This window comes from Belonocnema kinseyi, chromosome 7, assembly GCF_010883055.1.
Source record: "Belonocnema kinseyi isolate 2016_QV_RU_SX_M_011 chromosome 7, B_treatae_v1, whole genome shotgun sequence".
NCBI classification, from domain to species: Eukaryota; Metazoa; Arthropoda; class Insecta; order Hymenoptera; family Cynipidae; genus Belonocnema; species Belonocnema kinseyi.
In genome coordinates this window covers 137,731,625-137,746,968 of record NC_046663.1, presented here as the reverse complement: position 1 = coordinate 137,746,968, position 15,344 = coordinate 137,731,625, and the positions used below count along the sequence as shown (strand labels likewise).

Here is a 15,344-nt window from a genome sequence, read left to right as displayed (position 1 = left end):
GTGCAGAACGGTCACGATATTTTCGGCGATATGCACGCTGGGTTAACACAACTGACCGATTATTTTCAATGTAAAGCGACACTATTTCGGCACGTTCTTTCGTTGTACCATATATCGATAGATGGTTGAAATTGTACTGGATCAAAGTTTACTAAACGGTATTGATAAAGCCAATCGCTTGAAAATTGTCAAAGTTATTCAATCATTACATTGACCCAATTCAGATGGCGCACCCTGTATCTATTTTTTCTTAAAGATAAGATTTTAGACTCCATATCATATAATGTTCAGATTTTTAGAACAATTTTCCTAGTTTATGATAAAATTCAAGTCGAGGTACAAAATTTGAGAAAATCTTTATTTTGTTCACAAACTTCTCACGTTCTGTATTCTCTCCAAAATGTCAAAAATATATGTATTGGGGCTCATTTGACGCGTAATTTAATAAGCTTTAATAAGCTTTAATAAGCTTTAATAAGCCTGTCAAATTAGAAAGAGGTTGACTATTTCGAAGTTGAGACAATTAAAATTAAAATTAGCATCTACTTATCCTAAGGCATCCAATATGCAAAATGTTTTACCTTAACGGCTAATATTTACTCAAGCTGTTTTCTAAAATTTGAGAAACGGTATGACAAAACACAGAGATTCCGTAAAAATTTAAGATTTATTTGCTATTTAGTTTTTAAACGGGAGCTCTGAAAATATACGAGAAATATACCGATAACTTAAGCAAAACTTTTAAGAAAAATAATAATATTAATTTATGTGTTTACTGTCTGGCGACGAATATTAATTCATGTATAATGGCAGCTTTTTATGTTAAAATCATTTATTCAAAGGCAGAGAGACACCATATTTTCCCTAAACGACACCTCACATTTATTAAAGGACACCTGTATTTATTTTGAATATAAAAGAATTTATCAAAATTATTCGTAAGAAATAATATCTCATTCAATTACTTAAGACAATAAAAAACATTCTATATAACTAAGGGTGTTTTTGGAAGAAAAGAGCAATTTTTCGTCGAAAAGGAATACCTTCGACATTTTATAGTTATGTTCATTTGTTCATTTCACGAATAATCAAAATTCATTTTGGGGTGTCGATGATTATTTTTGAGGTTCGAAAATATAAAACTAATTAAATAGTTACTGAACAATTAATACTCCCATAACCCCCATCAGAAATTTCTTTTGAATATTTTCTACGTTTTTGTACTCCTATGAATCCCAAATCTCCACTCTATAACAAATCAATGATCATACCAGTGAATTAAAACATCCGTACTCCTATCTTCCTATACTCTTGAATCTTCTCTTCCCAATCTCCCGTACTTAACCCATTACCTTATTCGCACTTTTCATCTTTTTCCCTTACCTGCAGATCATTTCCACCTCTCGCTTCGAACCAGAATCACAAATAACAAAATTCCTCTGTTTGTACGCTAACGAGTATATTCTCTTATTTCCTAGATCTGCTAACAATATGCTAAATAACAACGGGCTTAGCGGGCATCCTTGCCTGAGCGCCCTCCTTTATCCTCTCAATCAGCTCTTCTTCCCACCTCCCTTTCTTGCATTGCCTTCCATAAAACTTTCCTATTCGCCCAGTCGAAAAAATCTGCCTTAAAATCTACGAAACATGCGACCAGTTTTCCTTTCTTCTGCCCCAGGTTCCTGTTGACTAGATAATTCAAAACAAAAATACTATCCCCTGTCCCCATCCCGTTCCTAAATCCTGTTTAATTGTGTGGAATACTTTAATAAAGGAACTACCGAACCGGTTCTTCACTCCTTAGGCCATCCTTATCCTCTCCATACTCTACATCTTCCTAAACATCTTCTGTAACCCTTCTTCTATCAGACTTTAACGCTTCATTCTCCATCCCATCCTCTCCTGTTGCCTTCTTCCTTTTTAACTTCTAAATTTCTTGATTTAACTCCTCTCTGGTCTCCTCATTCTCACCTTCCCTACCTCCCTCCTTGTTTTTCTGCCCCCCCCCCCCATCCTTGCTGGATATGCAGCCTTCATCACAATTTCTTGAAATTCAACTTCCATTCATCCATAGTTATGTCTCCATTGATTCCTTTCTCTATTAATCACTCTCTCTTTTTTGAGGGATAACAAAAAAATGTATTGTGCTTAATAAAAAATTTATGTATGTGCATTATTTTGAGGCTATGTCGTTTTTCATGTCTGCCTTTCCGATAATTAGGAAATTATTTATGAAATAAACTTTTTTGATTGCCTGCAAACAAGGTTAGTTCGGGCAGATTAGTTACTATGTTTATTTGTAAGTCCAAAGTTTTCGGCTAAAAATATTGTGTACTTTGGAAGTAACGCTCGGGAGAATTGTAAAATACATAACCTCGAAATATACACACGTTGTTAGCAACATCAAAACTTTGTTGAAAAGAAAAACACAAAAGAAGTGTGCAGGGACGTCCGTTGGCATTTTCGCTATCATTTCCCAGATTTTGAAGAAAAAATATTTCTTATCCTAGGAAAAAATCCGGGGGACTCTACACTGAAAAAATCGGTACTAATTCCTAAGCGCTCTGCAAATTAATCACATTTTGCTAAATTAAAACTTTTTGGAATTAACCTACAAAAAAAGTGTGTGGGGACGTCCGTCAGCATGTTCGCTAACATTTCCCAAATTTTTAAGACAAAATATTTATTATTCTAGAAAAAAATCCGGGGGAATCTAAAACTGGTGAGCGACAATTTTTTTCTAAGTATCACATGCCCTTAAGTTCACCGAAATTCAATAATTCAAAATGCTAAGGGACATTTTGACATTTTAAATGAAAATAATACTGATATCCTGACCTAAAACTTGAAAACTTTTCAGATTTTCTTCTATTTTTTCAAAAAATGCGCAGTTTTTGAGATGTAACCCGTTTGGTTTTTATTCACCAACAAAATTTATTCTAAGTAATGTCAAATTTAATAAAAAAAAATCACATTTTTTTACTTTTAAGAGCAAAAAAGAGAAAAACAGTCGATTAAACCGCGACCCCGTCACATAAAAATTTCATTCCCTCCGAACTAAATAACTTTTTGGGATCCCAATTTTTGTATTATCATTCAACACCCACATAACTCGAAAGAATTTCTTTTATTTATGTACAAAATCAAAAATTCTCTTTTTAATCACTAACGCAAACTGATTTTCAAAACTTTTGAAATTCTAGCGTCGGCATTCTCGGTCGATATTCTCAGAACTGGTTAACTTTTATATCAACCTTTGTTTACCCATATTCACAAACTCAAGATCTCGGGAGCATGTTTTTATTTATTTCTTTTTAAACTAAAAATCGAATTTTTTTATCACAATCCGCATCCGAGACCGCTTCAATTTTAGGTTATTGTCAGTTACACATTCTTATCTTCTACATCTATTTCTCCCGAACATAAAAGCATTGTGTTCCATTTCAATCCCATTTAATGTGATGAATAAGGGGAAAAGTGTATATTAGGGTGGCTCAAAAAGGCTTTTATTTTTTAGAAGGCAACGATCCCCACAATTTAAAACCAAATCCGAAAAAAGATATTCCCTAATTTTTTATTTTTCGATTTTAACAGGTGTCGGTTTTGTCTTGAAGTTTCCAATGTAAAATGCATTGGGAAAAATGACTTTTCTGAGTTTTTGGAATAATTTTTTAGCGTTTAAAAAATGTGATGGAAAAGTATGGGGGCCTGTAGAGAATTATCCAACGAAGAATTTCATATATCGTTAATATGGGTTTGACACCCCTAACACACCCCCACGAGTACATGAAAACTACCATTAAAACAAAAAATGTAAATTCTTCATGAAGTCGACATTTTGAGGACTGTTTGATGGTCTTTTTTACTTAAGATTATTAATATTAGTCTAATGGAATATTTATTATCGTTGTTTAATTAAATTTTAATAATTTAAACAAATGGAATTTGTTTGAATATTTTTTCGAACATTTATTTTTTTTCCCCTTAAAATTATTACTGTTAGTCTAGTGGAATATTTAGTAACATTAGTTCATTCATTTTTATTTGTTTAAACAAATGGAATTTGTTTACATAATTTTTTTTTAAGTTCGTTTTTCCCCTAAAAATGATTACTATTGGTCTAGTGAAATATTTATTAACAATAGGGCATTCATTTTCAAATATTTAAACAAAAGGAATTTGTTTGAATAATTTCATTTCGTTTTTTTCAAATAAACATTATTACTGTTGGTCTAGTGGAATATTTATCAGCAATAATTAATAACTAATTAATAATTAATTTATCAGTAATATTTAAGTAATATTTAAGTAATCATAACGAAATTTCGAAAAAAATTGTTTCAACAAATCCCATTTGTTTGAATAATAAAACATTAATTAACCAACGTAAATATTTTATTAGACTAATAGTGATAATTTTTAAGGGGGAAAACGAATTTTCAAAAAAAAAATATTTAAATAAATTCTATTTGTTTAAACAATTGAAAATTAATTAACAAATTATCTACTTATAACAATATATGTTAACAATTATATCCACTAGACCCATATTAATAATTTTAAGAAAAAAATACGAGAATACCATGTTCAACAGGTCGATTTCATGAAAAATTGTCATTTTTGGTTTTAAGGGTAGTTTTCAGGTACTTGTGGGGGTGTGGTAGGGGTGTCAAACCCATATATCTAATAGATGAAATTCTTCGTTGGATAATTCTCTACAGGCCCCCATACTTTCCCGTCACATTTTTTCAAACCCTAAGAAATTATTCTAAAAACTCAAAAGTGATTTTTCCCCATGCATTTTACATGGGAAACTATTTCAAGTCAAACCCGGCACCTGTTAAAATTAAAAAAAAAATTAAAAATTAGGGAATTTCTTATTTCGGATTTGGAATAAAATGGTGGATCGTTGCCCTCTAGCATAAAAAAAAAATTTGCCATGCATTTTTCGACCACCCTAGTGTATACGTTCTAATTATGATTAGACGATGACCATTGAAGTCAACTTAATACTGTTTAATACCTTGAGAGAAACTCGAAAATTCAAAACAATTTAATTCTATCCGGCGAGTTATGATTTGAAGTACACCAATGCCATTGAATTCCATAAGACGACCACGACATTTGAATAATTTTATACCAACTGGCGATTATAAATTTCGATCCAATGAACTGTATTTAATTTCGCACAGCCAACTCGGAAGTTGAAGTCAACTTGATTACTTTCTTAGAGTTCATGCCTGGAGAAAACTAATGATATTTAATCTTTAAAAAAAAGAAAAAAGAAATTTGCACACCGAGATATTTAAATTTTGCGTGCGGAAAATTTGGTAGTTGTTTACGAATCTTCTGTGCGGTGCATCACATTGTTTATGGTTAGCAGGGTGGTTCTTGAACATTCGGCCGCCTGTGTGTAAACATTTTTATGCCGCCCCTTCACCCCTTTTCTATCCTCAATATTTAAATTTGTAATTATAACACATTTTGTTTCTTTATACATACATATTTATTTTTAAATGTAATTTACTTACATTATTGGATACTTTACATCTATAGCAGTACACTGCTTTAAGTAGGATAGAAAGCGCGGTATTTTCATAAATTTAATAGAAAATACAGCCATATACTACTAAAAGGTGTAAAAAAAAGCAAGTTTGAATCTCAACTTAGATGAGATTTATTTTTTCTTCCATCATGTTCATTTTGAACCCAAAGGGATTAAATGCTGTTTCTCGGTTTTGCGCATTTCGAGGTAGCCCTTTAGTTATTTTAAGCCGAGAATGAAAAAAATCGTACTGTACATTTTTAAGAACAACTATTTTTGTATCATTGTTCAGTGACATCTTTACTAGTGTTTTGAAAGATGTCCGATTTAATTTACCCAATTATTAAATTTGCTTGAAGAAATTTTTCATTGGCATTGGGGTCTTATGAAAATACTTAATTATAAAACATGCATTTCTTAAATTATTAGATTGGCAAACGTTTCGACCACGGATAGGAGTCCTCCTCAGTGCCAGATATAAGATTTAACCAAGTTATATATATTCATACCTATTAATAAATGAAATTAAAAGTAAAGGTTTGGCATTCAGTATTTGGTAAAAAAATGTGTTTTCATGCATAAACTTAGTATTTATATGTCGTACAGCTCCTCTCTCTCTCTCCTTCTCTCTCTCCTTCTCTCTCTCCTTCTCTCTCTCTCTCTCTCTCTCTCTCTCTCTCTTTCACCGTCAACTCACTCTTTGTGGTCGTCTCGTTCCGTCGTAGAAGGATGAGGTGATCGCGGGTAAGTAAATCACTTTGTAATCCCACAAACACAAAAATCACAACAAAGTCGCACAGAGACACACACTTAAAATTTGAGATGAAGTTAATGAAAAAAAACACAAAATCAACGATTGAAATTTTTTATAAAACAAAATTTCTGTAAATATAAAAATCATAGTTTTCGACATAAAGAAAATTAGAAATCCGCTCCGCTTTGAATCACGAAGAAAACTGAAACAGTATTCACAGAGGTCCTCCAATTTTACAACTTACGGGGTTCAAAGGAACGGTGCTTAAGTTATCAAAAAGGCTGTGGCCGTAATTCTACCTGAAAATTGAGATGACCGATTGCCGGTTTCCTTTACTAGGCGACAACCATAATGACCACGTGTTCTCAAAATTTGTTTCTCTTTACAAAAGGATAGTATATATTTGACAGTTTTTCCACGTCGATTCTTAAATTGACAGCATTCTCATTACCAGCGATATGACACATTTCCAACATCAGACGTATGCGATAGTGACATTCATTCGCAGGAATTTTCGCGTTATCAAAATCGAAAAAATTATCTTTCGCAATACTATACTTAGTGAACACTGTCCGTTTATTTGGGACCTTTTTTATATCTTTCTTGTGTTCTTTAACCCTTACTCCTAACGGACGTTTAGTTTGGCCTATGTAAACCACTTTGCAATTTTGACCTTTGCACCAAATGCCATAAACAATAACGCTATTTTGCAAATTATTTAATTTATCTTTAGTGGGTCTCAGGTCCGACGTAAGATTTTTTTTGTTTTTAAACGCCGTAGTTATGTCATAATGCCCGAGAACTCTCGCAATTCGCTCAGATAGACCTTCAACATATGGAATGCTAATAAAAGACCTAATTTCCAGGTATTGAACTATTTCGTCTACTCTACGTTGTTCATTTTGGGCCAAAATATTCAATCTGAAATTTATATTATCTATAACAAATTTTTCCCGGTAAAAATTGTCGCGAAGTGTGCCTTCCACTAATCGCAAATTTTCTTGATGATACTGTTTATCCAAAAGAAGAATGGCTCTGTCAACCATATTAAAAACTACACTTTTTTGTACATTTGTGGGTGATTTGAATCAAAATTTAGGCATCTACCAGACCAATTACACTTTATTTCTTGAACGTCATTCCTGTGAAGAGTTACATCCAGAAAGTTTATCGCCCTATTGTGTTCCTTCTCTAGCGTGAATTTAATCTCATAATCATTTCAATGAAAAAATTTTAGTACGTTTTCTACTTCGTTTTTCGGAAGAGCTATTAATATTTCGTCGACATAACCGAAGTCCTTCCTCAAAATCTGTCCATGGAATTTTTGTTTTTTTGCTAATTTGATTCCACCTACTACGAACCGCCTCGACTGCCTTTTCTTTCGGCACATTTGTAAAAAGGGAAACCACATCTAATGATGCGAAGACATAATTTGCCGGGATCCTGAAATTCCTCATTTTCTTCACTAAATCGAAGCTGTTAAGCACTCTTGATTTAGGAGCTTCAATGTTATTTTCAATGATATTTTTGTTGAATGTTGCAATGATCGGCCTAAGTGGGGCACCTGTCTTGTGAATTTTTGGAACTAGTAAAGATGTCACTGAACAATTTTAAAAACGGCACGTATCACCGAGGGGACTTGACATCTCACTCTGGTAAAGGGGGTAATGGGGTTTATAGGAATATTCAATACAATTTCAGAGAAGGTGTACACGTCGACTCACTTATCAAGAGCTGGTTCCAGACCAAGCTTGAATTAGCTAAAAAATCAAATCAAAAGGTTTTCCACTTGCGCTGTAGAAGGACCGGAATTTTGCCTGAAAGTCACAAATTTTGATCTTGAATTCGTTGAATTTCAAAGTAGTTGTTGTACGGGACAAATTTCGCGTTTAACTGACAGATTCCAGAGTTACACATTGAACATAATGATTAATGATCTGTACAAATCAACGCGAGATTACTTGTAGTTTATCTTTTCTTTCATAAAATGAAGTTATTCATCTTCTTGTAGGTAAGCGCACAAAGAACGTTTAAATATGTTAAAAATTTTTGCTTAAATTGACCTAGCTGTTTATGAAATACGAGGGTTTTATTGTATTTTTCGGTGCCATGAGGTTAAATTTGCAGCTACGAATCAGACTGCCATGAAGGTATAGACTTTTGATTTTGTATGGATTTTGGAAATATAAGAGCAAATAATATATAGTTGCGATCATCGAAGGCTAAACATAAAAAACAAGAGAATTCAATCTCATGGCACCGCGCGAAACAATAAAAACCTCTTACTTCAAGAACAACTAGATCAATTCAAGTACAATTTAACTGAAAAATTATGCAAACATCTGTCTTTTTCTCATGATTTCAAAAACGAAGAAAGTTACAACTTTGTCCCATGGAGAAAAAAAAATGCAATATCAAGTAACCTATAAGATCATGCATTGAAAATATTACAATTAAAAAATTCAATAAAACACTGCGTCGGGCCTTCCCGTGGCATTCCTGCATTCGGTTTGAATAGTTGCGACGTTGCCAAGTACTCCTCCACCACTTCAAACTTGAGTCAAATGTCGAATTTTTAATAATATTTACTCACTACAAAAATGTTTTTGAACTTGAAGTGTGTTTTTTAATATAACGAATAATTCATGACAATATTTATGGAACTTTTTAGAAATTCTTCAATGGCAATACCTATTTTATTAATTGGTAAACTGGAAAAATTCTCGATAACGTTCAAAATTGGGGAGGGGGGTGGACATGGTTTTGATTAGCTTTTCCCGTCTACTTTAAACTTTAAAGCAAATTTATCAGAGATCGATTTCAAAAATCGATTTCATTTTTTACACTCTGTTCCAAGGATACAAATTTGATTTTTTTTAGACAATAGAATATTAAAAACCCAACTTATAGAAAAATTATCATTCACACTTGAAATATTTTCGAATTTTATTCTGTAAAACCGAGATGAATCGATAATTCGAATATATGAAAATTATTCTTCGGCCAAGTGAATTTCGGTAACATTAGGGAATATAAAATGTTGGTAATATTCATGTCCTTCACACATTCTGCATGCACGTTGTTGTCACTTTACTTCTAATGCACATGTGTCAATGACGCACAACGTCAATTATATAAGACGAAGTGAGACTACTGCTTAAGTGCCTGTAATTAAGTACGGGTATGTGATGTAATTACTAGTCGGTGTGTGATATAATATATAGCCGAATCATTTATTTGAATAAGTGCACCCATTTAATATGTTCCTAATGGACATTTATATTGATCCTAAACTGACAGATAGTCCTGCAGAAGAGTATAAGGAAAAAAAGTATTTACAAGATTTGATGTGGCTTTATAGAGTACCGCGCACTTTTCATATGGAAACTGTTTTTCGGTCAAATTTCCATAAGAAATGTGCAGGGTCCTTTTAAAAAACTATTTAGGGAGATTTTTCGCTATCCATTACAGATGAATTACATTAACACAAAAAAAATTCAATCTAGCTAGCTGAACTGAAAATATTGTATTGAAAAGGATTGGAATTAGGCATATTAACTTTACAAGTCACTTCTGGTTCGTTTTTATTGTATGTAACTTCTCAAAAAAAAAAAAAAAAAGAAAAAAAATGACTTCTGAAAATGCAAGAACACCGATATTACAACCAACTATTCAGTTCAATTGTCCACAATTTTAGGTAACTGAAATTATGGACAAATGAATACCTACGTAGCAAAAAAGTTTAATTTCTTAATGATATTACAAGCACCTATCAATTGGAAAGGAAACAGTGCAATATCCGATATTGAACCATACAACATCAATCGATAATCATCATGCAAATTAAGGTAGGTAATTCAAATTTAATTTAGTATCTTTCGATTATTTTTTGATTTTAGAAAAGTGCAAAAATCCTAAAGAATGCAAATGAAAATTATAAGACGATGTTTTAAATGGATCGATATTTAGCACTGCAGGGACTATAATTTAGTTTACAAAAATAAAAAGCTTGGCATACAAAAACCATCGAATCAAGAACTACTGAGAAGAAAATGATTAATAACTATTCAAAATAATTCAAGCAACTTCATTATAATGCCAATCAGCTTAATACGATTCACCAGTTGAATACAACAGTCTTATGAATTAGAACTTATTGTTGTATGTGGATAGAAGCAATAACTGACTTTACCATTAAGTCTAGCATTTTTCGGCCCCCGTTCAGACAGAGATGTAGTTGCTGTTAAATGAGCTCTGTCAAGTAGAGGCAAATTGCATTCTTCGTCTGAAAAAATATAAAGACGATTTTATTATTTAATTATATTCATTTAAATTTTGATATTGAAAAGGCTAGATTTCCATGAATATATGTTTACAGATCACTTGAACAATCGAATTAGAGAAAAACTGAACACAAAATTTGAACGTCATGAAATATCAATTATAGAGTCTAAAATCATACATCCATGAGGATCAGGACAGCTGAGAAACGAACAACTAAAAACCTGCACCTACTTTTCACAGGATATCTCCAGAACAAGATCAGAAATAATCATTTTAAAAAAAAAGCATTTGAATCTTTATTAAATTCCACGCCAAATGAGCCCCTCTTAAATGATATTTGATTAATAAAGAATAAATTAAAGAGTAGAAAGGTCAATCTAATTACTGACATTGGCAATTTCATTATATTTTCATGATAAAATTTCAACTCCTTGTAAAATGTAGGAAAAAGATACAACAATTTAAAGTCACGCAAAATGAACTTTGAAATCTCCTTTTTAACACAAAGCAAGAAACTATAAAAATATTAACAGGTTTTCGAGTTATCATAAAAAATATAGAGGGTTCCGAGAAACGAAAATCACTAAGTTGAGCTGCAACTGCAGTATTTTCTTTATTTCCCGTGCTTCGATAAAGGAGACAAGATGGAGCATTGATCCAAAGAGCGATTTTAGTCTTTGGCACCCTTCTGCCATTTTTATGATACACCCAACCCTCAGTTTAGTAACGGTGGCAGCGGTTGGCCCGCACTGACCTTATTACTAAATCAGGGGAATCGAGACGTAAACAATCATGGCCGCCTGAACCGTTTCCAATTGGAATACATGATATTATGCAATATACGCGACTGAGTGTTTTTCCAAGCAAGATTCGTAACCGTCTCTCTCCCTGCCCCCTGAATAACTGCGTGGACCAACAGTTCTATAAATTATTAAGCCGCGGGTTACTAAAATGCAGTTCTGGTACAATTTGAAAAGCAATTATTATTTTTACGGTCTTCGGGCTAATTTTTTTAAAAAGAGATTTTGAAGTTTATTTTTTTTTTGACTTAAAAATTTTGATTACTAATTTCTTAGACTTTGTCGGCAGTTAAATTGAATCGTAAAAATAGACAACATTCAGAAATAAGACCGGTCTTTCTACTCGAGAACTCAACTAAGTCTCTAATAATTAAAAATACTTCGAACAGAGCTCATTTTACGAGGAATTTAAGAAAATCTCGAACGCTTTTTTATCAATTTATCTTTCTCGTTGAGTTCCTTAATAAGAATGACCTATATTTTAAATATACATTACGTGTAAGATTCTGCAAGATATTCTATTCTGATGAATAAATTGAAAATACACCATTTTTAGAAACATTACTAAATCTGTTATTTTATTACATGAAATAAAGGCTAACGATGTTCGTATGGACGGCCGTACACAAAATTTCAAATGATGGGGTAGATAGAAAGGAGTTACATTGCAGGGAAGGGGACAACATTTTCACAAATCATTCCACTCTATCTCTTCTGGCCTTCCGTACGAATAGATACCTCGTAAAATAAATATAATTTATTAATTATATTCTTCGCTTTGAATTATTAAAACTGAAAAATTTAATAATTTAAAATTAAATAACGAAAAATTGGTACAATTATGGGATATTAAAAATTGTGAATTTAAATTTGAAACGTTTACATTGAACAGTTAAAAGTATAAAAATAGTTAGAAACTAAAATTCTGAACGTTAAGTTTTCAGGCCATATCCGTGTTGGTAGAACACGGATATCCCCAGTGCGCACAATACGCCTCAGTGATGGTAGGGTGATTACTTGACGTTAGCAGTGTCAGCTGTGATCTAAGAAGTTTTACAGAGAAATTTTAATTTTAACGTTCAAAATAGAAAACTGACACTCGATAAAGTTAACGATTCACAATTGTTAAACAAGTAATGCATTTATTGGGGATCTATTTGGAAATAGTTCAAATTTTTACCATTTCAAAAAATACATATTACATGTAATGTGTGTGTGTGTGATTCTTTATGACCCGGAGAAACATCAACACCCAGGTATAATACAGCGAGAGCTTTAGCCGATGCGAAACGTAAAACGAAACCAACGGTTGATCATAAGACCAAAAGACGAATGCATCAACTCGCCATAAAGATAAGCTGGGTAAGACAGTACGCGTCCCGCATTCAGTGTGTGATTGACTACATCACATCTGCCAAGAATTTTACCACCAAGGTTCGAAAGTTCACGCGCGAACTCCGGACCCGTTATCACACACTTAACAAGTCAAAGCTGCTGCCCATCATGCAGCATGTTGTTGAGAGAATACGGATACTATCTGACGCTAAGTGAAGTCTAGAGCGGAGAGAGAGGTGGGTCAGAAAAAACTCAACAGTTTCTCTCTGACCCATCTCAACTCTTCAGGACCCTCCAGTTACTGTCGACCACCCGCCCAAACCAGAGGAGATCGTAGTATTTTGGAGAGAAGCCTACAAAGTGCAGCATAGACTGGACGAAGACTCAGATAACATGAATAGCTTCAAGGAGCCGTGTGATGCCCTCATAACACCTAATGAAGAATGCCCACCCATCACTAGTATTTTCACCTCATATTTAAAGTCGACAGAAGCGCTATACGACACCTTTGCACTGGAGAGACCTATACATACCTGGGCGTGCCACAGAGCCGCATTCAGGATGTGACATCTATAAAGGATACTCTCCGAAGCAGATACAAACGTCTCAACCGGCAGATTTGTTCTTCCAAACTGTCGACGAGGAACAAAGTATCTGCAACGAATATTCTTGCCGTCCCGGTAGTACTCCATTTGGAGTAGTTCAACAGACGAAGAACGAGCTCAGATCCCCTGATATCAGGACACGAAAGGTTACGCACATGAACAAAAGCATGCATCTTATGTCTTCTGTTCCGCGACTCTACATCTCACGCCCTCAAGATGGTTACAGAATATTGAGTCTTGAATGTCTTCACAACAGGATTATTCTGGGTACAGCACATAGAGTTGCAAATGGAAGAAACCCTCTTCTTAAAATGGTCAGGAATCACGAAGAAGTGGGCAAAGGAACATTTCTGTACAAAGCAGCGGAGGAGGCTGCTGAAACACTCAGACTTGACTTCAGTATTAGGGGTGAGACAATGCATCAAATCTTATCTATCTCGAGTACTCACTCCTGAAAGCCCGGATTAAGAAAGCACAAGAGAAAAACTTTCGTGAACAGCTCCTCGATAAGAGGATGCACGGTATCTTCCACAGAAATGTGAAGGATCAGTCAATGTCTTGTGAGCTAACGTTTGCTTTCCTTAAATCGCCCGGATTGAAGTCTGGTACAGAGGGTTTCATTTTTGCATGCCAAGACGGTGTCATTTCCCCCTTAACATACCGTCGCCACATTTTGAGCCAAGACATTCCCGATGATAGCTGCAGAGCGTGCCATGCAGACCCCTAGCATTTACCTCACATTCTATCTACTTGTCCAACTCACGCGGGAACGACCTACATTCAAAGGCACAATGCGGCACTAGGAGTGCTTTATTACCATTTCTGTCACTCATACGGCATTAACCTAAATATCGGTCCTCTAAATGCTCCTAGGGAAGTTGAGTCAATTGCCGAGAATGGGAAGTGCCGCATATACTGGAACTTTATATTCTCGACAATTGTTTCTGTTGCTCACTCGAGGCCTGATATGGTTCTTCTTGACTTCGAGAAGCGAACCATGTTCGTTATCGAATTTTCGGCACCAGCTGACAAAAACATCATAGTCAAGGGGAATGAAAAGAAAGAGAGGTATAAAGACCTTATAAGGGAGTTGCGACGATTGTACCCGGCATATTCTGTTAAACTAATCGTCCTTATCATCGGCGCTCTTGGAGGTGCCAAGCTTTCACTCGTTAATAGTCTGAAAAACATCCCTGCGGTTCAACAATATGCTAAAACACTTGCGGGAAAAATGCAAAAGGCGGTAGTTCTTGGATCGCTCCGTGTTCTCAGGGTGCACGAAACTTTTGCCGGATCGTCGTATTGATTCCGTTACAGACTGGAACTACCTATCTCACGGTCGTGAGACGTAGTTGTGGCTGAAATTTTACCGCGATTCCGCTGGGACCGGGTGCAGTTATATATATATATATAATTAAAAATTTGTCATAAGGACAACCGCAGGATTTCGCCGAGAGCGGGTGCTAATCTGAAAAATTGCACCAGCTTCCAGCGAAATCGCGGTAAAATTTCAGCCACAACCACGTCTCACAACCGTGAGATAGGTGGTTACAGTCTGTAAAGGAATCAATACGACGATCCAGCAAAAGCCTCGTGCACCCTAAGAACACGGAGCAACTTAAGTACAACCGCCTTCTGCATTTTTCCCGCAAGTGTTCTAGCATATTGTTGACACGCAGGGATGCTTTTTAGGCCATTAGCAAGTGAAAGCTTGTCACCTCCAAGAACGCCGATGATAAGAACGATCAGTTTAACAGAATATTCCGGGTACAATCGTTGCAACTCCCTTATAAGGTCTCGATGATACATCTCTTTCTGTTCATTCTCCTTGGCTATGATGTTTCTGTCAGCTGGTACCGAAAATTCGATAACGAACATGGTTCGCTTCTCGAAGTCAAGAAGAACCATGTCAGGCCTAAAGTGAGCAACAGAAACAATTGTCGAGAATATAAAGTTCCAGTATATGCGGCACTTCCCATTCTCGACAATTGACTCAATTTCCCTAGCAGCATTTAGAGGAG

At 34.5% G+C, this 15,344-nt stretch overlaps 2 protein-coding genes across 6 annotated transcripts in view; both read right to left on the bottom strand.

Annotated features, from left to right (window-relative positions):
* Nucleotides 1-10,584, bottom strand: part of LOC117177232 (L-aminoadipate-semialdehyde dehydrogenase-phosphopantetheinyl transferase) — a 32,502-nt gene extending 21,918 nt beyond the window's left edge. The window contains exon 1 of the mRNA XM_033367800.1: nucleotides 10,492-10,584. The gene's annotated coding sequence lies outside the window, so the exon portion shown is untranslated. The remainder of the gene's footprint in view (nucleotides 1-10,491) is intronic.
* Nucleotides 1-15,344, bottom strand: part of LOC117177231 (neurexin-4) — a 217,714-nt gene that overhangs the window by 189,993 nt on the left and 12,377 nt on the right. For all 5 annotated transcript variants that reach the window (XM_033367795.1, XM_033367796.1, XM_033367793.1 and 2 more), the window contains one exon: nucleotides 10,492-10,584. In XM_033367795.1, coding sequence (XP_033223686.1) covers nucleotides 10,492-10,584 — 93 coding nt within the window. Of the gene's footprint in view, nucleotides 1-10,491; nucleotides 10,585-15,344 lie in introns of those variants that run through there.